At 39.5% G+C, this 23,850-nt stretch overlaps 1 protein-coding gene across 3 annotated transcripts in view; it reads right to left on the bottom strand.

The window, feature by feature from the left end:
- The window catches only part of fam135b (family with sequence similarity 135 member B), a 295,578-nt gene that overhangs the window by 182,888 nt on the left and 88,840 nt on the right, over positions 1-23,850 (bottom strand). For all 3 annotated transcript variants that reach the window (XM_072915616.1, XM_061982341.2, XM_061982340.2), the window contains 2 exons: positions 22,000-22,049; positions 21,754-21,909 (listed from right to left, as the gene is read on the bottom strand). In XM_072915616.1, the coding sequence (XP_072771717.1) occupies positions 21,754-21,909; positions 22,000-22,049 (206 nt within the window). The remainder of the gene's footprint in view (positions 1-21,753; positions 21,910-21,999; positions 22,050-23,850) is intronic.

The raw sequence follows: 23,850 nt of genomic DNA on the forward strand, positions 1-23,850 counted from the left end.
AATGGGATTCGGGATAGCTCAATGGTTAAGACTGCTTCCTCCCACACAGTGCGAATGAATTCAAATCCATAACTTGGAAGATCTTGTTTTTCTTTCGCCTCGATCATAGTTCACTGATTACATTTGTATATGAGCGAAAAACAAACCTTAACGGGACCCAAGATAGCTCAATGTTTAAGACTGCTGCCTCACACACAGCACTACTGAGTTCAAATCCATAACTAGGAAGATCTTGTTTTTTGTTTCACCTTGATCATAGTTCACTGATTACATTTGTATATGAACAAAAAACCCACCCTAACGGGATTCGGGATAGCTCAATGGTTAAGACTCGTGCCTCACACACAGTACTACTGGTTTCAAATCCATAACTTGGAAGATCATCTTTTTTGTTTCGCCTCGATCATAGTTCACTGATTATATTTGTATATGAGCAAAAATCAAATATTAAAGAGACCAAGGATAGCTCAATGGTAAAGACTGCTGCCTCCCATGCAGTATTACTGGGTTCAAATCCATAACTTGAAACATCTTGTTTTTTCTTTAAGCCTTGATCGTAGTTCACTGATTACATTTGTATATGAGCAAAAAACAAAACTTAACGGGACCCAGGATAGCTCAATGGTTAAGACTGCTGCCTCCCACAAAGCACTACTGAGTTCAAATCCATAACTTGGAAGATCTTGTTTTTTCTTTCGCCTCGATCGTAGTTCACTGATTACATTTGTAAATGAGCGAAAACCAAATATTAACAGCACCCAGGATAGCTCAATGGTTAGGACTGCTGCCTCCCACAAAGCACTACTGAGTTCAAATCCATAACTTAGAACATCTTGTTTTTTGTTTCGTCTCGATCATAGTTCACTGATTACATTTGTATATGAGCGAAAAACAAACCTTAACGGGACCCAAGATAGCTCAATGTTTAAGACTGCTGCCTCACACACAGCACTACTGAGTTCAAATCCATAACTCGGAAGATCTTGTTTTTTGTTTCGCCTCGATCATAGTTCACTGATTACATTTGTATATGAGCAAAAAAACAACCTTAAGGGGATTCGGGATAGCTCAATGGTTAAGACTGCTTCCTCCCACACAGTGCGAATGAGTTCAAATCCATAACTTGAAACATCTTGTTTTTCTTTCGCCTCGATCATAGTTCACTGATTACATTTGTATATGAGCAAAAAAACAATCCTTAACGGGACCGAGGCTAGCTCAGTGGTTAATACTTCAGCCTCTCACGCAGTACTAGTGGGTTCAAATCCATAACTTGGAAGATATTGTTTTTTGTTTCGCCTCGATCATAGTTCATTGATTACATTTGTATATGAGCGAAAACCAAACCTAAACGGGACCCAGGATAGCTCAATGGTTAAGACTGCTACCTCCCAAACAGGGGTACTGAGTTCAAGCCCCAGACATGGAATCAGTAATTTGGCTGTATGGCGTCAAGACGACATACATTGTGGGGTGTTTCTTCTCCCCCACACAGAGTAATGTTATGTGATAGTTGTTTGACTAACATATAGTTGAAAAATTAAGTAAGTAAGTAAAAAAAGTAAAGATAATAATAATCAAAAATAAATTGTCAAATAGTCAATGATGACACCTCAGGGGTTACCTGTGTGTGTGTGTGAGAATGAATGAGTGTGTGTGTGTGAGAATGAATGAGTGTGTGCGAGTGAGTGTAACTCCTGAGGTGGGTGGGAATAGAAGTATAAAGTTAATAATAAAGAGCGTCGACCAATGACCTCTCCTGGGTACAATTAAAATAAAATAGGTTAATTGTAATTGGATAAAAAAAAAAAGTTTATTAAATAATTATTTTAACATTACAAAGTCACAATATATGTCACTTTGTAAATTACATGTCAACCCAACCAGGATTCGAACCCAACACTCTTCAACCTGAGTCAGCAGTCCTAACCACTGGACTATCCTGGCTCTTGCAGAGAGAATATTTTTTCTCATACACAAATGTTATCGAGGACTCCTAGCTCAGTAAAGTATGAGGATATAGAACAAAATACCATCAACCAGGGTGGGGTTCGAACTCAGTACTTTTCATTCCGAGTCAGCAGTCTTAACCCCTGGTCTATCCCCGGTCTTGTGAAGGGAAGATTTTTTTCTCATACGCTAATGTAATCGAGGACTCCTGACTCAGTAAAGTATGAGGAGGTAGAACAAAATACCATCAACCAGGGTGGGGTTCGAACTCAGTACTTTTCATTCCGAGTCAGCAGTCTTAACCCCTGGTCTATCCCCGGTCTTGTGAAGGGAAGATTTTTTTCTCATACACTAATGTAATCGAGGACTCCTGACTCAGTAAAGTATGAGGAGGTAGAACAAAATACCATCAACCAGGGTGGGGTTCGAACTCAGTACTTTTCATTCCGAGTCAGCAGTCTTAACCCCTGGTCTATCCCCGGTCTTGCGAGGGACAGATTTTTTTCGCATACGCTGATGTAATCGAGGACTCCTGACTCAGTAAAGTATGAGGAGGTAGAACAAAATACCATCAACCAGGGTGGGGTACGAACTCAGTACTTTTCATTCCGAGTCAGCAGTCTTAACCCCTGGTCTATCCCCGGTCTTGTGAGGGGCAGATTTTTTTCGCATACACTGATGTAATCGAGGACTCCTGACTCTGTAAAGTATGAGGAGGTAGAACAAAATACCATCAACCAGGGTGGGGTTCGAACTCAGTACTCTTCATTCCGAGTCAGCAGTCTTAACCCCTGGTCTATCCCCGGTCTTGTGAAGGGAAGATTTTTTTCTCATACACTAATGTAATCGAGGACTCCTGACTCAGTAAAGTATGAGGAGGTAGAACAAAATACCATCAACCAGGGTGGGGTTCGAACTCAGTACTTTTCATTCCGAGTCAGCAGTCTTAACCCCTGGTCTATCCCCGGTCTTGCGAGGGGCAGATTTTTTTCGCATACGCTGATGTAATCGAGGACTCCTGACTCAGTAAAGTATGAGGAGGTAGAACAAAATACCATCAACCAGGGTGGGGTACGAACTCAGTACTTTTCATTCCGAGTCAGCAGTCTTAACCCCTGGTCTATCCCCGGTCTTGTGAGGGGCAGATTTTTTTCGCATACACTGATGTAATCGAGGACTCCTGACTCTGTAAAGTATGAGGAGGTAGAACAAAATACCATCAACCAGGGTGGGGTTCGAACTCAGTACTTTTCATTCCGAGTCAGCAGTCTTAACCCCTGGTCTATCCCCGGTCTTGTGAAGGGAAGATTTTTTTCTCATACACTAATGTAATCGAGGACTCCTGACTCAGTAAAGTATTAGGAGGTAGAACAAAATACCATCAACCAGGGTGGGGTTCGAACTCAGTACTTTTCATTCCGAGTCAGCAGTCTTAACCCCTGGTCTATCCCCGGTCTTGTGAGGGGCAGATTTTTTTCGCATACGCTGATGTAATCGAGGACTCCTGACTCAGTAAAGTATGAGGAGGTAGAACAAAATACCATCAACCAGGGTGGGGTACGAACTCAGTACTTTTCATTCCGAGTCAGCAGTCTTAACCCCTGGTCTATCCCCGGTCTTGTGAGGGGCAGATTTTTTTCGCATACACTGATGTAATCGAGGACTCCTGACTCTGTAAAGTATGAGGAGGTAGAACAAAATACCATCAACCAGGGTGGGGTTCGAACTCAGTACTTTTCATTCCGAGTCAGCAGTCTTAACCCCTGGTCTATCCCCGGTCTTGTGAAGGGAAGATTTTTTTCTCATACACTAATGTAATCGAGGACTCCTGACTCAGTAAAGTATGAGGAGGTAGAACAAAATACCATCAACCAGGGTGGGGTTCGAACTCAGTACTTTTCATTCCGAATCAGCAGTCTTAACCCCTGGGTCTTATGAGGAAAATATATTGTTCCATACACAAATGTAATCGAGGACTCCTGGCTCAGTAAGGTATGATAGACTGCTGCCTCACACACAGCACTACTGAGTTCAAATCCATAACTCGGAAGATCTTGTTTTTTGTTTCATCTCGATCATAGTTCACTGATTACATTTGTATATGAGCAAAAAACCAACCCTAACGGGATTCGGGATAGCTCAATGGTTAAGACTGCTACCTCACACACAATACTACTAGTTTCAAATCCATAACTTGAAAGATCTTGTGTTTTCTTTCGCCTCGATCATAGTTTACTGATTACATTTGTATATGAGCGAAAAACAAACCTTAATGGGACCCAGGGTACCTCAATGTTTAATACTGCTGCCTCACACACAGCACTACTGAGTTCAAATCCATAACTCGGAAGATCTTGTTTTTTGTTTCACCTCGATCATAGTTCACTGATATTTGTATATGAGCAAAAAACCAACCCTAACGGGATTCGGGATAGCTCAATGGTTAAGACTGCTGCCTCACACACAGTACTACTGGTTTCAAATCCATAACGTGAAAGATTTTGTTTTTTCTTTCGCCTCGATTATTGTTCACTGATTACATTTGTATATGAGCAAAAAACAAACGTTAACGGGACCCAGGATAGCTCAATGGTTAAGACTGCTGCCTCCCACAAAGCACTAGTGAGTTCAAATCCATAACTTGGAAGATCATCTTTTTTGTTTCGCCTCGATCATAGTTCACTGGTTATATTTGTATATGATGACACCTCAGGGGTTACCTGTGTGTGTGTGTGAGAATGAATGAGTGTGTGTGTGTGTGTGTGAGAATGAATGAGTGTGTGCGAGTGAGTGTAACTCCTGAGGTGGGTGGGAATAGAAGTATAAAGTTAATAATAAAGAGCGTCGACCAATGACCTCTCCTGGGTACAATTAAAATAAAATAGGTTAATTGTAATTGGATAAAAAAAAAAAGTTTATTAAATAATTATTTTAACATTACAAAGTCACAATATATGTCACTTTGTAAATTACATGTCAACCCAACCAGGATTCGAACCCAGCACTCTTCAACCTGAGTCAGCAGTCCTAACCACTGGACTATCCTGGCTCTTGCAGAGAGAATATTTTTTCTCATACACAAATGTTATCGAGGACTCCTAGCTCAGTAAAGTATGAGGATATAGAACAAAATACTATCAACCAGGGTGGGGTTCGAACTCAGTACTTTTCATTCCGAGTCAGCAGTCTTAACCCCTGGTCTATCACCGGTCTTGTGAAGGGAAGATTTTTTTCTCATACACTAATGTAATCGAGGACTCCTGACTCAGTAAAGTATGAGGAGGTAGAACAAAATACCATCAACCAGGGTGGGGTTCGAACTCAGTACTTTTCATTCCGAGTCAGCAGTCTTAACCCCTGGTCTATCCCCGGTCTTGTGAGGGGCAGATTTTTTTCGCATACACTGATGTAATCGAGGACTCCTGACTCTATAAAGTATGAGGAGGTAGAACAAAATACCATCAACCAGGGTGGGGTTCGAACTCAGTACTTTTCATTCCGAGTCAGCAGTCTTAACCCCTGGTCTATCCCCGGTCTTGTGAAGGGGAGATTTTTTTCGCATACACTGATGTAATCGAGGACTCCTGACTCTGTAAAGTATGAGGAGGTAGAACAAAATACCATCAACCAGGGTGGGGTTCGAACTCAGTACTTTTCATTCCGAGTCAGCAGTCTTAACCCCTGGTCTATCCCCGGTCTTGTGAAGGGAAGATTTTTTTCTCATACACTAATGTAATCGAGGACTCCTGACTCAGTAAAGTATGAGGAGGTAGAACAAAATACCATCAACCAGGGTGGGGTTCGAACTCAGTACTTTTCATTCCGAATCAGCAGTCTTAACCCCTGGGTCTTATGAGGAAAATATATTGTTCCATACACAAATGTAATCGAGGACTCCTGGCTCAGTAAGGTATGATAGACTGCTGCCTCACACACAGCACTACTGAGTTCAAATCCATAACTCGGAAGATCTTGTTTTTTGTTTCACCTCGATCATAGTTCACTGATTACATTTGTATATGAGCAAAAAACCAACCCAAACGGGATTCGGGCTAGCTCAATGGTTAAGACTGCTGCCTCACACACAGTACGACTGGTTTCAAATCCATAACTTGAAAGATCTTGTGTTTTCTTTCGCCTCGATCATAGTTCACTGATTACATTTGTATATGAGCAAAAAACAAACCTTAACGGGACCCAGGATAGCTCAATGTTTAAGACTGCTGCCTCACACACAGCACTACTGAGTTCAAATCCATAACTTCGAACATCTTGTTTTTTCTTTCGCCTCGATCGTAGTTCACTGATTACATTTGTATATGAGCGAAAAACAAACCTTAACGGGACCCAGGATAGCTCAATGTTTAAGACTGCTGCCTCACACACAGCACTACTGAGTTCAAATCCATAACTCGGAAGATCTTGTTTTTTGTTTCACCTCGATCATAGTTCACTGCTATTTGTATATGAGCAAAAAACCAACCCTAATGGGATTTGGGATAGCTCAATGGTTAAGACTGCTGCCTCACACACAGTACTACTGGTTTCAAATCCATAACTTGAAAGATTTTGCTTTTTCTTTCGCCTCGATTATTGTTCACTGATTACATTTGTATATGAGCAAAAAACAAAAGTTAACGGGACCCAGGATAGCTCAATGGTTAAGACTGCTGCCTCCCACAAAGCACTACTGAGTTCAAATCCATAACTTAGAACATCTTGTTTTTTCTTTCACCTCGATCATAGTTCACTGATTACATTTGTATATGAGCGAAAAACAAACCTTAACGGGACCCAGGATAGCTCAATGTTTAAGACTGCTGCCTCACACACAGTACTACTGGTTTCAAATCCATAACTTGGAAGATCATCTTTTTTGTTTCGCCTCGATCATAGTTCACTGATTATATTTGTATATGAGCAAAAATCAAATCTTAAAGAGACCCAGGATATCTCAATGGTTAAGACTGCTGCCTGCCATGCAGTATTACTGGGTTCAAATACATAACTTGAAAGATCTTGTTTTTTCTTTCGCCTCGATTATTGTTCACTGATTACATTTGTATATGAGCACAAAACAAATCTTAACGGGACCCAGGATAGCTCAATGGTTAAGACTGCTGCCTCCCACAAAGCACTACTGAGTTCAAATCCATAACTCGGAAGATCTTGTTTTTTGTTTCACCTCGATCATAGTTCACTGATTACATTTGTATATGAGCAAAAAACCAACCCTGACGGGATTCGGGATAGCTCAATGGTTAAGACTGCTGCCTCACACACAGTACTACTGGTTTCAAATCCATAACTCGGAAGATCTTGTTTTTTGTTTCACCTCGATCATAGTTCACTGATTATATTTGTATATGAGCAAAAATCAAATCTTAAAGAGACCCAGGATAGCTCAATGGTTAAGACTGCTGCCTCCCACAAAGCACTACTGAGTTCAAATCCATAACTCGGAAGATCTTGTTTTTTGTTTCGCCTCGATCGTAGTTCACTGATTACATTTGTAAATGAGCGAAAAACAAACCTTAACAGGACCCAGGATAGCTCAATGTTTAAGACTGCTGCCTCACACACAGCACTACTGAGTTCAAATCTATAACTCGGAAGATCTTGTTTTTTGTTTCACCTCGATCATAGTTCACTGCTATTTGTATATGAGCAAAAAACCAACCCTAATGGGATTTGGGATAGCTCAATGGTTAAGACTGCTGCCTCACACACAGTACTACTGGTTTCAAATCCATAACTTGAAAGATTTTGCTTTTTCTTTCGCCTCGATTATTGTTCACTGATTACATTTGTATATGAGCAAAAAACAAAAGTTAACGGGACCCAGGATAGCTCAATGGTTAAGACTGCTGCCTCCCACAAAGCACTACTGAGTTCAAATCCATAACTTAGAACATCTTGTTTTTTCTTTCACCTCGATCATAGTTCACTGATTACATTTGTATATGAGCGAAGAACAAACCTTAACGGGACCCAGGATAGCTCAATGTTTAAGACTGCTGCCTCACACACAGTACTACTGGTTTCAAATGCATAACTTGGAAGATCATCTTTTTTGTTTCGCCTCGATCATAGTTCACTGATTATATTTGTATATGAGCAAAAATCAAATCTTAAAGAGACCCAGGATATCTCAATGGTTAAGACTGCTGCCTGCCATGCAGTATTACTGGGTTCAAATACATAACTTGAAAGATCTTGTTTTTTCTTTCGCCTCGATTATTGTTCACTGATTACATTTGTATATGAGCACAAAACAAATCTTAACGGGACCCAGGATAGCTCAATGGTTAAGACTGCTGCCTCCCACAAAGCACTACTGAGTTCAAATCCATAACTCGGAAGATCTTGTTTTTTGTTTCACCTCCATCATAGTTCACTGATTACATTTGTATATGAGCAAAAAACCAACCCTAACGGGATTCGGGATAGCTCAATGGTTAAGACTGCTGCCTCACACACAGTACTACTGGTTTCAAATCCATAACTTGGAAGATCATCTTTTTTGTTTCGCCTCGATCATAGTTCACTGATTATATTTGTATATGAGCTAAAATCAAATCTTAAAGAGACCCAGGATATGGTTAAGACTGCTGCCTCCCACAAAGCACTACTGAGTTCAAATCCATAACTAGGAAGATCTTGTTTTTTCTTTCGCCTCGATCGTAGTTCACTGATTACATTTGTAAATGAGCGAAAACCAAATCTGAACAGTACCCAGGATAGCTCAATGGTTAAGACTGCTGCCTCCCACAAAGCACTACTGAGTTCAAATCCATAACTTAGAACATCTTGTTTTTTCTTTCGCCTCGATCGTAGTTCACTGATTACATTTGTATATGAGCGAAAAACAAACCTTAACGGTACCCAGGATAGCTCAATGTTTAAGACTGCTGCCTCACACACAGCACTACTGAGTTCAAATCCATAACTAGGAAGATCTTGTTTTTTGTTTCACCTCGATCATAGTTCACTGACTACATTTGTATATGAGCAAAAAACCCACCCTAACGGGATTCGGGATAGCTCAATGGTTAAGACTGCTACCTCACACACAGTACTACTGGTTTCAAATCCATAACTTGGAAGATCATCTTTTTTGTTTCGCCTCGATCATAGTTCACTGATTACATTTGTATATGAGCAAAAAACCAACCTTAATGGGATTCGGGATAGCTCAATGGTTAAGACTGCTTCCTCCCACACAGTGCGAATGAGTTCAAATCCATAACTTGAAACATCTTGTTTTTTCTTTAAGCCTTGATCGTAGTTCACTGATTACATTTGCATATGAGCGAAAAACAAGCATTAACGGGACCCAGGATAGCTCAATGTTTAAGACTGCTGCCTCACACACAGCACTACTGAGTTCAAATCCATAAGTCAGAAGACCTTTGTTTTTTGTTTCACCTCGATCATAGTTCACTGATTACATTTGTATATGAGCAAAAAACCAACCTTAATGGGATTCGGGATAGCTCAAGGGTTAAGACTGCTTCCTCCCACACAGTGCGAATGAGTTCAAATCCATAACTTGGAAGATCTTGTTTTTTATTTCGCCTCGATCATAGTTCACTGTTTACATTTGTATATGAGCAAAAAAACAATCCTTAACGGGACCGAGGCTAGCTCAGTGGTTAAGACTTCAGCCTCTCACGCAGTACTAGTGGGTTCAAATCCATAACTTGGAAGATATTGTTTTTTGTTTCGCCTCGATCATAGTTCATTGATTACATTTGTATATGAGCGAAAACCAAACCTAAACGGGACCCAGGATAGCTCAATGGTTAAGACTGCTGCTTCACACACAGCACTACTGAGTTCAAATCCATAACTCGGAAGATCTTGTTTTTTGTTTCACCTCGATCATAGTTCACTGATTACATTTGTATACGAGCAAAAAACCAACCCTAACGGGATTCGGGCTAGCTCAATGGTTAAGACTGCTACCTCACACACAGTACTACTGGTTTCAAATCCATAACTTGGAAGATCGTCTTTTTTGTTTCGCCTCGATCATAGTTCATTGATTACATTTGTATATGAGCGAAAACCAAACCTAAACGGGACCCAGGATAGCTCAATGGTTAAGACTGCTACCTCCCAAACAGGGGTACTGAGTTCAAGCCCCAGACATGGAATCAGTAATTTGGCTGTATGGCGTCAAGACGACATACATTGTGGGGTGTTTCTTCTCCCCCACACAGAGTAATGTTATGTGATAGTTGTTTGACTAACATATAGTTGAAAAATTAAGTAAGTAAGTAAAAAAAGTAAAGATAATAATAATCAAAAATAAATTGTCAAATAGTCAATGATGACACCTCAGGGGTTACCTGTGTGTGTGTGTGTGTGAGAATGAATGAGTGTGTGTGTGTGTGTGTGTGAGAATGAATGAGTGTGTGCGAGTGAGTGTAACTCCTGAGGTGGGTGGGAATAGAAGTATAAAGTTAATAATAAAGAGCGTCGACCAATGACCTCTCCTGGGTACAATTAAAATAAAATAGGTTAATTGTAATTGGATAAAAAAAAAAAGTTTATTAAATAATTATTTTAACATTACAAAGTCACAATATATGTCACTTTGTAAATTACATGTCAACCCAACCAGGATTCGAACCCAGCACTCTTCAACCTGAGTCAGCAGTCCTAACCACTGGACTATCCTGGCTCTTGCAGAGAGAATATTTTTTCTCATACACAAATGTTATCGAGGACTCCTAGCTCAGTAAAGTATGAGGATATAGAACAAAATACCATCAACCAGGGTGGGGTTCGAACTCAGTACTTTTCATTCCGAGTCAGCAGTCTTAACCCCTGGTCTATCCCCGGTCTTGTGAAGGGAAGATTTTTTTCTCATACACTAATGTAATCGAGGACTCCTGACTCAGTAAAGTATGAGGAGGTAGAACAAAATACCATCAACCAGGGTGGGGTTCGAACTCAGTACTTTTCATTCCGAGTCAGCAGTCTTAACCCCTGGTCTATCCCCGGTCTTGTGAGGGGCAGATTTTTTTCGCATACACTGATGTAATCGAGGACTCCTGACTCTGTAAAGTATGAGGAGGTAGAACAAAATACCATCAACCAGGGTGGGGTTCGAACTCAGTACTTTTCATTCCGAGTCAGCAGTCTTAACCCCTGGTCTATCCCCGGTCTTGTGAGGGGCAGATTTTTTTCGCATACACTGATGTAATCGAGGACTCCTGACTCTGTAAAGTATGAGGAGGTAGAACAAAATACCATCAACCAGGGTGGGGTTCGAACTCAGTACTTTTCATTCCGAGTCAGCAGTCTTAACCCCTGGTCTATCCCCGGTCTTGTGAAGGGAAGATTTTTTTCTCATACACTAATGTAATCGAGGACTCCTGACTCAGTAAAGTATGAGGAGGTAGAACAAAATACCATCAACCAGGGTGGGGTTCGAACTCAGTACTTTTCATTCCGAATCAGCAGTCTTAACCCCTGGGTCTTATGAGGAAAATATATTGTTCCATACACAAATGTAATCGAGGACTCCTGGCTCAGTAAGGTATGATAGACTGCTGCCTCACACACAGCACTACTGAGTTCAAATCCATAACTCGGAAGATCTTGTTTTTTGTTTCACCTCGATCATAGTTCACTGATTACATTTGTATATGAGCAAAAAACCAACCCAAACGGGATTCGGGCTAGCTCAATGGTTAAGACTGCTGCCTCACACACAGTACGACTGGTTTCAAATCCATAACTTGAAAGATCTTGTGTTTTCTTTCGCCTCGATCATAGTTCACTGATTACATTTGTATATGAGCAAAAAACAAACCTTAACGGGACCCAGGATAGCTCAATGTTTAAGACTGCTGCCTCACACACAGCACTACTGAGTTCAAATCCATAACTTCAAACATCTTGTTTTTTCTTTCGCCTCGATCGTAGTTCACTGATTACATTTGTATATGAGCAAAAAACAAACCTTAACGGGACCCAGGATAGCTCAATGTTTAAGACTGCTGCCTCACACACAGCACTACTGAGTTCAAATCCATAACTTCGAACATCTTGTTTTATCTTTCGCCTCGATCGTAGTTCACTGATTACATTTGTATATGAGCGAAAAACAAACATTAACGGGACCCAGGATAGCTCAATGTTTAAGACTGCTGCCTCACACACAGCACTACTGAGTTCAAATCCATAACTCGGAAGATCTTGTTTTTTGTTTCACCTCGATCATAGATCACTGATATTTGTATATGAGCAAAAAACCAACCCTAATGGGATTTGGGATAGCTCAATGGTTAAGACTGCTGCCTCACACCCAGTACTACTGGTTTCAAATCCATAACTTGAAAGATTTTGCTTTTTCTTTCGCCTCGATTATTGTTCACTGATTACATTTGTATATGAGCAAAAAACAAAAGTTAACGGGACCCAGGATAGCTCAATGGTTAAGACTGCTGCCTCCCACAAAGCACTACTGAGTTCAAATCCATAACTCGGAAGATCTTGCTTTTTGTTTCACCTCGATCATAGTTCACTGATTATATTTGTATATGAGCAAAAATGAAATCTTAAAGAGACCCAGGATAGCTCAATGGTTAAGACTGCTGCCTCCCACAAAGCACTACTGAGTTCAAATCCATAACTCGGAAGATCTTGTTTTTTGTTTCGCCTCGATCGTAGTTCACTGATTACATTTGTAAATGAGCGAAAAACAAACCTTAACAGGACCCAGGATAGCTCAATGTTTAAGACTGCTGCCTCACACACAGCACTACTGAGTTCAAATCCATAACTCGGAAGATCTTGTTTTTTGTTTCACCTCGATCATAGTTCACTGCTATTTGTATATGAGCAAAAAACCAACCCTAATGGGATTTGGGATAGCTCAATGGTTAAGACTGCTGCCTCACACACAGTACTACTGGTTTCAAATCCATAACTCGGAAGATCTTGTTTTTTGTTTCACCTCGATCATAGTTCACTGATTATATTTGTATATGAGCAAAAATCAAATCTTAAAGAGACCCAGGATAGCTCAATGGTTAAGACTGCTGCCTCCCACAAAGCACTACTGAGTTCAAATCCATAACTCGGAAGATCTTGTTTTTTGTTTCGCCTCGATCGTAGTTAACTGATTACATTTGTAAATGAGCGAAAAACAAACCTTAACAGGACCCAGGATAGCTCAATGTTAAAGACTGCTGCCTCACACACAGCACTACTGAGTTCAAATCCATAACTCGGAAGATCTTGTTTTTTGTTTCACCTCGATCATAGTTCACTGCTATTTGTATATGAGCAAAAAACCAACCCTAATGGGATTTGGGATAGCTCAATGGTTAAGACTGCTGCCTCACACAAAGCACTACTGAGTTCAAATCCATAACTTGAAAGATTTTGCTTTTTCTTTCACCTCGATCATAGTTCACTGATTACATTTGTATATGAGCGAAAAACAAACCTTAACGGGACCCAGGATAGCTCAATGTTTAAGACTGCTGCCTCACACACAGTACTACTGGTTTCAAATCCATAACTTGGAAGATCATCTTTTTTGTTTCGCCTCGATCATAGTTCACTGATTATATTTGTATATGAGCAAAAATCAAATCTTAAAGAGACCCAGGATATCTCAATGGTTAAGACTGCTGCCTGCCATGCAGTATTACTGGGTTCAAATACATAACTTGAAAGATCTTGTTTTTTCTTTCGCCTCGATTATTGTTCACTGATTACATTTGTATATCAGCACAAAACAAATCTTAACGGGACCCAGGATAGCTCAATGGTTAAGACTGCTGCCTCCCACAAAGCACTACTGAGTTCAAATCCATAACTCGGAAGATCTTGTTTTTTGTTTCACCTCGATCATAGTTCACTGATTACATTTGTATATGAGCAAAAAACCAACCCTAACGGGATTCGGGATAGCTCAATGGTTAAGACTGCTGCCTCACACACAGTACTACTGGTTTCAAATCCATAACTCGGAAGATCTTGTTTTTTGTTTCACCTCGATCATAGTTCACTGATTATATTTGTATATGAGCAAAAATCAAATCTTAAAGAGACCCAGGATAGCTCAATGGTTAAGACTGCTGCCTCCCACAAAGCACTACTGAGTTCAAATCCATAACTCGGAAGATCTTGTTTTTTGTTTCGCCTCGATCGTAGTTCACTGATTACATTTGTAAATGAGCGAAAAACAAACCTTAACAGGACCCAGGATAGCTCAATGTTTAAGACTGCTGCCTCACACACAGCACTACTGAGTTCAAATCCATAACTCGGAAGATCTTGTTTTTTGTTTCACCTCGATCATAGTTCACTGCTATTTGTATATGAGCAAAAAACCAACCCTAATGGGATTTGGGATAGCTCAATGGTTAAGACTGCTGCCTCACACACAGTACTACTGGTTTCAAATCCATAACTTGAAAGATTTTGCTTTTTCTTTCGCCTCGATTATTGTTCACTGATTACATTTGTATATGAGCAAAAAACAAAAGTTAACGGGACCCAGGATAGCTCAATGGTTAAGACTGCTGCCTCCCACAAAGCACTACTGAGTTCAAATCCATAACTTAGAACATCTTGTTTTTTCTTTCACCTCGATCATAGTTCACTGATTACATTTGTATATGAGCGAAAAACAAACCTTAACGGGACCCAGGATAGCTCAATGTTTAAGACTGCTGCCTCACACACAGTACTACTGGTTTCAAATCCATAACTTGGAAGATCATCTTTTTTGTTTCGCCTCGATCATAGTTCACTGATTATATTTGTATATGAGCAAAAATCAAATCTTAAAGAGACCCAGGATATCTCAATGGTTAAGACTGCTGCCTGCCATGCAGTATTACTGGGTTCAAATACATAACTTGACAGATCTTGTTTTTTCTTTCGCCTCGATTATTGTTCACTGATTACATTTGTATATGAGCACAAAACAAATCTTAACGGGACCCAGGATAGCTCAATGGTTAAGACTGCTGCCTCCCACAAAGCACTACTGAGTTCAAATCCATAACTCGGAAGATCTTGTTTTTTGTTTCACCTCCATCATAGTTCACTGATTACATTTGTATATGAGCAAAAAACCAACCCTAACGGGATTCGGGATAGCTCAATGGTTAAGACTGCTACCTCACACACAGTACTACTGGTTTCAAATCCATAACTTGGAAGATCATCTTTTATGTTTCGCCTCGATCATAGTTCACTGATTATATTTGTATATGAGCTAAAATCAAATCTTAAAGAGACCCAGGATATGGTTAAGACTGCTGCCTCCCACAAAGCACTACTGAGTTCAAATCCATAACTAGGAAGATCTTGTTTTTTCTTTCGCCTCGATCGTAGTTCACTGATTACATTTGTAAATGAGCGAAAACCAAATCTGAACAGTACCCAGGATAGCTCAATGGTTAAGACTGCTGCCTCCCACAAAGCACTACTGAGTTCAAATCCATAACTTAGAACATCTTGTTTTTTCTTTCGCCTCGATCGTAGTTCACTGATTACATTTGTATATGAGCGAAAAACAAACCTTAACGGTACCCAGGATAGCTCAATGTTTAAGACTGCTGCCTCACACACAGCACTACTGAGTTCAAATCCATAACTAGGAAGATCTTGTTTTTTGTTTCACCTCGATCATAGTTCACTGACTACATTTGTATATGAGCAAAAAACCCACCCTAACGGGATTCGGGATAGCTCAATGGTTAAGACTGCTACCTCACACACAGTACTACTGGTTTCAAATCCATAACTTGGAAGATCATCTTTTTTGTTTCGCCTCGATCATAGTTCACTGATTACATTTGTATATGAGCAAAAAACCAACCTTAATGGGATTCGGGATAGCTCAATGGTTAAGACTGCTTCCTCCCACACAGTGCGAATGAGTTCAAATCCATAACTTGAAACATCTTGTTTTTTCTTTAAGCCTTGATCGTAGTTCACCGATTACATTTGTATATGAGCGAAAAACAAGCATTAACGGGACCCAGAATAGCTCAATGTTTAAGACTGCTACCTCACACACAGCACTACTGAGTTCAAATCCATAAGTCAGAAGACCTTTGTTTTTTGTTTCACCTCGATCATAGTTCACTGATTACATTTGTATATGAGCAAAAAACCAACCTTAATGGGATTCGGGATAGCTCAATGGTTAAGACTGCTTCCTCCCACACAGTGCGAATGAGTTCAAATCCATAACTTGGAAGATCTTGTTTTTTATTTCGCCTCGATCATAGTTCACTGTTTACATTTGTATATGAGCAAAAAAACAATCCTTAACGGGACCGAGGCTAGCTCAGTGGTTAAGACTTCAGCCTCTCACGCAGTACTAGTGGGTTCAAATCCATAACTTGGAAGATATTGTTTTTTGTTTCGCCTCGATCATAGTTCATTGATTACATTTGTATATGAGCGAAAACCAAACCTAAACGGGACCCAGGATAGCTCAATGGTTAAGACTGCTGCTTCACACACAGCACTACTGAGTTCAAATCCATAACTCGGAAGATCTTGTTTTTTGTTTCACCTCGATCATAGTTCACTGATTACATTTGTATACGAGCAAAAAACCAACCCTAACGGGATTCGGGCTAGCTCAATGGTTAAGACTGCTGCCTCACACACAGTACTACTGGTTTCAAATCCATAACTTGGAAGATCGTCTTTTTTGTTTCGCCTCGATCATAGTTCATTGATTACATTTGTATATGAGCGAAAACCAAACCTAAACGGGACCCAGGATAGCTCAATGGTTAAGACTGCTACCTCCCAAACAGGGGTACTGAGTTCAAGCCCCAGACATGGAATCAGTAATTTGGCTGTATGGCGTCAAGACGACATACATTGTGGGGTGTTTCTTCTCCCCCACACAGAGTAATGTTATGTGATAGTTGTTTGACTAACATATAGTTGAAAAATTAAGTAAGTAAGTAAAAAAAGTAAAGATAATAATAATCAAAAATAAATTGTCAAATAGTCAATGATGACACCTCAGGGGTTACCTGTGTGTGTGTGTGAGAGAATGAATGAGTGTGTGTGTGTGTGAGAATGAATGAGTGTGTGCGAGTGAGTGTAACTCCTGAGGTGGGTGGGAATAGAAGTATAAAGTTAATAATAAAGAGCGTCGACCAATGACCTCTCCTGGGTACAGCTAAAATAAAATAGGTTAATTGTAATTGGATAAAAAAAAAAAAGTTTATTAAATAATTATTTTAACATTACAAAGTCACAATATATGTCACTTTGTAAATTACATGTCAACCCAACCAGGATTCGAACCCAGCACCCTTCAACCTGAGTCAGCAGTCCTAACCACTGGACTATCCTGGCTCTTGCAGGGAGAATATTTTTTCTCATACACAAATGTTATCGAGGACTCCTAGCTCAGTAAAGTATGAGGATATAGAACAAAATACCATCAACCAGGGTGAGGTACGAACTCAGTACTTTTCATTCCGAGTCAGCAGTCTTAACCCCTGGTCTATCCCCGGTCTTGTGAGGGACAGATTTTTTTCGCATACACTGATGTAATCGAGGACTCCTGACTCTGTAAAGTATGAGGAGGTAGAACAAAATACCATCAACCAGGGTGGGGTTCGAACTCAGTACTTTTCATTCCGAGTCAGCAGTCTTAACCCCTGGTCTATCCCCGGTCTTGTGAAGGGAAGATTTTTTTCTCATACACTAATGTAATCGAGGACTCCTGACTCAGTAAAGTATGAGGAGGTAGAACAAAATACCATCAACCAGGGTGGGGTTCGAGGTAGAACAAAATACCATCAACCAGGGTGGGGTTCGAACTCAGTACTTTTCATTCCGAGTCAGCAGTCTTAACCCCTGGTCTATCCCAGGTCTTGTTAAGGGAAGATTTTTTTCTCATACACTAATGTAATCGAGGACTCCTGACTCAGTAAAGTATGAGGAGGTAGAACAAAATACCATCAACCAGGGTGGGGTTCGAACTCAGTACTTTTCATTCCGAATCAGCAGTCTTAACCCCTGGGTCTTATGAGGAAAATATATTGTTCCATACACAAATGTAATCGAGGACTCCTGGCTCAGTAAGGTATGATAGACTGCTGCCTCACACACAGCACTACTGAGTTCAAATCCATAACTCGGAAGATCTTGTTTTTTGTTTCACCTCGATCATAGTTCACTGATTACATTTGTATATGAGCAAAAAACAAAAGTTAAAGGGACCCAGGATAGCGCAATGGTTAAGACTGCTGCCTCCTACAAAGCACTACTGAGTTCGGTATGAAAGGTACTGGGTTCAAACCCCACTCTGGCTGATGGTATTTTGTTCTACCTCATCATACTTTACTGAGTCAGGAGTCTTTGATTACATTTGTGTATGGAACACAATCTGATCTGCACAAGACTGAGGATAGTCCAGTGGTTAAGACTGCTGACTCAGTATGAAAGGTACTGAGTTCAAACCCTACTCTGGCTGATGGTATTTTGTTCTACCTCATCATACTTTACTGAGTCAGGAGTCCTTGATTACATTTGTGTATGGAACACAATCTTATCCAAGCATGTCCTCTTTTCACCGGACATGTCCTCTTTTGCGGAGCTGTCAGGGCGGAGTTTCTTAAATGCCTCAAATGTCCGGCATTTTGAGTTAGGGTTGCGTGTATTTTCAATGTACGTTCAGGGTTAAGAAGGGGTTAAAAACAAAACAAACAGCAGCATTGGTGAGGGAGGGGCAGAGACAGAGAGAGAGAGAGAGAGAGTTATGATAAACGCGCATGCGTCGCCAGGCTCTGCTTTTTATCCATAGATTTATCACATTTAATTTTTTATTATCTATAGCAGGGGTGTCAAAAGTGTGCCCTGGAGGCCATTTGCGGCCCACAGCTAATGTTTTAAAGGCCCACGGCACATTCTAAAAATACTATTCAAATAAACAAAAACATAACAAAAGCGAAATAAAAAAGCTTAAAGGGTAAATGTAATTTAAAAAAAGTTGCAATGTTGACTAATAAAACAAAGCTGTTTTTTTTCTTTCCAACTGTCATTGCTCAAAACATAATATTGAATCAAAATCAATGTTATTATGAATTATTGACCTATCCAAGGTTCACATTACTTCACATCAAATATTACAATAAGATAAATATTTTTGGTGGAAGATTTTGCAAATTTGGTAAATAAATAACCCAAAAATTTATATTTTGTTGTTTTCTGACTGTACCGAAAATGAACCGAACCGTGACCTCCGAAATTTTTGTGTACCGTTACACCCCTAGTGTACATTGATAAATACTTCAATAAAGTACAACCCAAATCAGCTTTGCTCCTGCTGCCTTTTTAAAACAGCGTCCATGCATGCTAGCGTATGTTTTAAGCTAGCGTATGTTTTAAACTGGCGTATGTTTTAAACTGGCGTATGTTTTAAACTAGCGTACGTTTTAAGCTAGCGTATGTTTTAAACTGGCGTATGTTTTAAACTAGCGTATGTTTTAAACTGGCGTATGTTTTAAACTAGCGTACGTTTTAAGCTAGCGTATGTTTTAAACTGGCGTATGTTTTAAACTAGCGTATGTTTTAAACTGGCGTATGTTTTAAGCCGGCGTATGTTTAACCATGCCTGCGCCCAAAAATACGCTGCGCCTTATTTATGCGTTAAATACAGAAATAGCAGCCGTAACTGACACGGCGCCTTTTAATAAAGTACGCCCTATGGTCGCGAAAATACGGTATAGTGGCTTCGATAACGGGAACCGGTTCTCAAAAAGGGATTCGAATCCATGGAATCGGTTCTTTTCTTATCGAACAATCGGGAGAACCGTTTTCGAACATCATCCCTAGTCATTACCTAGCAATGCTGCTAATGCTAGTGTCACAATAAAACTGCGGCTTATAAAACCTATTGCTCATCCTCTTTTTGTTCGGGATCAAAAATCTAAGGTTCTGGATAACTTTTCCCAAAGTAATCGTTGTTGGCTCTCACAAAGTCTGCTTTATTAAACTTGTTGTTGATGAGGAAGAGATCTGTGGTCTCAAACTCTACATCATGGAATCTCTGAGTGTTTTGGTGTGATAAATCATATATACATACAGGTAAAAGCCAGTAAATTAGAATATTTTGAAAAACTTGATTTATTTCAGTAATTGCATTCAAAAGGTGTAACTTGTACATTATATTTATTCATTGCACACAGACTGATGCATTCAAATGTTTATTTCATTTAATTTTGATGATTTGAAGTGGCAACAAATGAAAATCCAAAATTCCGTGTGTCACAAAATTAGAATATTGTGTAAGGGTTAAATTTTGAAGACACCTGGTGCCACAAACTAATCAGCTGATTAACTCAAAACACCTGCAAAGGGCTTTAAATGGTCTCTCAGTCCAGTTCTGAAGCCTACACAAACATGGGGAAGACTTCAGATTTGACAGCTGTCCAAAAGGCAACCATCGACACATTGCACAAGGAGGGAAAGACACAAAAGGTTATTGCTGAAGAGGCTGGCTGTTCTCAGAGCTCTGTGTCCAAACACATTAATGGAGAGGCAAAGGGAAGGAAAAACTGTGGTCAGAAAAAGTGTACAAGCGATAGGGATCACCGCGCCCTGGTCAAGATTGTGAAAAAAAACCCATTCAAAAATGTGGGGGAGATTCAGAAGGAGTGGACAGCTGCTGGAGTCAGTGCTTCAAGATCCACCACCAAGAGACGCTTGAAAGACATGGGTTTCAACTGCCGCATACCTCGTGTCAAGCCACTGTTGACCAAGAAACAGCGCGCAAAGCGTCTCACCTGGGCTAAGGAAAAAAAGAGCTGGACTGCTGCTGAGTGGTCCAAAGTCATGTTTTCTGACGAAAGCAAATTTTGCATTTCCTTTGGAAATCGAGGTCCCAGAGTCTGGAGGAAGACAGGAGAGGCACAGGATCCACGTTGCCTGAAGTCTAGTGTAAAGTTTCCACCATCAGTGATGGTTTGGGGTGCCATGTCATCTGCTGGTGTCGGCCCACTCTGTTTCCTGAGATCCAGGGTCAACGCAGCCGTCTACCAGCAAGTTTTAGAGCACTTCATGCTTCCTGCTGCTGACCTGCTCTATGGAGATGGAGATTTCAAGTTCCAACAGGACTTGGCGCCTGCACACAGCGCAAAATCTACCCCTGCCTGGTTTACGGACCATGGTATTTCTGTTCTAAATTGGCCCGCCAACTCCCCTGACCTTAGCCCCATAGAAAATCTGTGGGGTATTGTGAAAAGGAAGATGCAGAATGCCAGACCCAAAAACGCAGAAGAGTTGAAGGCCACTATCAGAGCAACCTGGGCTCTCATAACACCTGAGCAGTGCCAGAAACTCATCGACTCCATGCCACGCCGCATTAACGCAGTAATTGAGGCAAAAGGAGCTCCAACCAAGTATTGAGTATTGTACATGCTCATATTTTTCATTTTCATACTTTTCAGTTGGCCAACATTTCTAAAAATCCCTTTTTTGTATTAGCCTTAAGTAATACACGGAATTTTGGATTTTCATTTGTTGCCACTTCAAATCATCAAAATTAAATGAAATAAACATTTGAATGCATCAGTCTGTGTGCAATGAATAAATATAATGTACAAGTTACACCTTTTGAATGCAATTACTGAAATAAATCAAGTTTTTCAAAATATTCTAATTTACTGGCTTTTACCTGTATATATGATAATCGCTTCAATACAGAGGCAACTTGTTTTTCCACTCTACTGCTACTTGAAGGTGAGAAATATAAATGCAAGAAAAAAGTAAATGTGTAACTCTCACCCTGAGTGTGTGATGTTCCTGGGCCAAATAAGAGAGGATGTGAGGATTGAACACAACTTTCTCCAGGAAGAAACTCCATAAAAGGGCCAACTGTGAGCACAGGTGAGCAACATCTCTGCTGATCTGCTCCGCCACCTTCTCTGGGCTGTCCTGCAGCTGTGGGCACACCCAAGCAGATGTTCATTATTTCCATACAATGTGACCATTTACTTGTGAAATAAACGTTTGCATGCACGGTAGACGCACCTGTAACTCGATTGTGAGTTGATTGAGTGTTTCTTCAATAGGCAGGACTTCTGTGATATGATATTTAAACAGTTATTGGCAGTCAAATTGATGATCACGTACAACACAGCAACATGTGTGCCGTCATGTTCAGTCCAAGAAGAAGACACATGAATAATTACAAATATTTACAAACAAATACATTAAAAATATAAAAAATACAAAAATCCAATGAGTTACCATTGAAATAACATTGGATTAAAAATTAAAACCATTCATAAATGATATCAATGCAAAAACATGAAGATTTGAACACTATTTCATTGTTTTGTATTTAGGCTGTGCAAAACGTAAATGTAAAATAGAAAGAATAGCTGAGTTGCAATCACGTGACCTAAAGGCACATTGGGGCACTTCCAGGTTTGTGTCCAAACCTTTTGAACGGGGGGGCCGCGATGGGCTAAATAAATTGGCTAGGGGCGGAAAGTATATATATTAGGGATGTCAAACGATTAAAATATTTAACTGCGATTAATTACATTTATTCATAGTTAACTCAAATTTAATAGCAATTAGTTGCAGAAAAATACAAAAAAAAAATCGTAATTAAGTGTACTCTAGACAGATCATTTTTTAAGTTTTTATTACCATGACTGGACAATGAATTTGCTTTAATGAAATGTTTTTAAACATTATGCTTTTTGAAACAGCTCAACACAAAAAGGATTTAAAACACCTTTTTAAAGACAATTTTAAAAATGCCTGCGTGCGTTGGTGTCTTGCCAGATTTTCTCATTTGTAGGAATACAGAATTTGTATTCCTGCTTTAGGAGCACTTGCATTTAGAAGAGAGGAGCTACACTTCCATGTTTAAATAGAAGTTTCACACATTAATAACACTAAATGTGGATTAGGACGATAATGCTTTGATTGTCAAAGATGATAGGTGATATCATTTATATTCTGTACTTTACATGTTGTACAAGTTAGTCGTAGTAATAGTTTATTTTGGACATGTTCAAAACAAAGAATAGGAAAAAAAAAGAAATAATCTTGATAACATTACAGTGAGGTACAAAATTAGAAACAAATATTTCACAATAAAAACACATAAAAAATGAAAACAATACATAAAGGTTGGGTATTTTCATATCCAAAAAGGAGTGGGAAGAAGTGAAACTTATTTACTACCACCCCTTATTTTATGAATCAAATAACTAGCTTTCTTATCATCATTATTATTGTATAATAATTGTACAATAAAAAATAAAAAATGTACCGGTCGTATTACAATATACATTTTTACCCACTTTACTTTGGCACAAAAAGACAGTACATACGCACAATATACACATTCTGTGTATGGTCACATGAATACAAGTACTAATTGATGGTAAATAACAACCCACATAATTAGAATAATAATAATAATATAACCACTTTGTATTTGTACATATTGAAAATCCTGTCTTTGTATAATTGTTTTTTTTTTAAACACAATTAAGGTTGGACATTATCTTCATTCCTCAATCAAACTGTTCCACAGTTTAACCCCAGATATAGAACTATCCCTTCAATTCTAACCCTCTTCCCTTTCAGTGAAAAACATTTGCACATTTCCAGGCAGTGAATTGTTTCTATGTAGTTTGTACAGTTTGTATTTCCACAGGCTCTTTAAACTTCAATAACTAATCAAAGTGCATTTGTGTGATCCTATATCCTGCCTTATTATTGCTTTCTTCTGCAGAGTGATAAGTGGATACAAATACAAATAGACGGAGTAGACATTGAAAGGGTAAAAGAAACAAGATTTTGGGGAGTATTAATAGATGATCAAATGAACTGGAAATCTCATATACAAAACATACAACA

The sequence above is a fragment of the Nerophis lumbriciformis genome, linkage group LG21 (genome assembly GCF_033978685.3).
Source record: "Nerophis lumbriciformis linkage group LG21, RoL_Nlum_v2.1, whole genome shotgun sequence".
Taxonomy (NCBI): Eukaryota; Metazoa; Chordata; class Actinopteri; order Syngnathiformes; family Syngnathidae; genus Nerophis; species Nerophis lumbriciformis.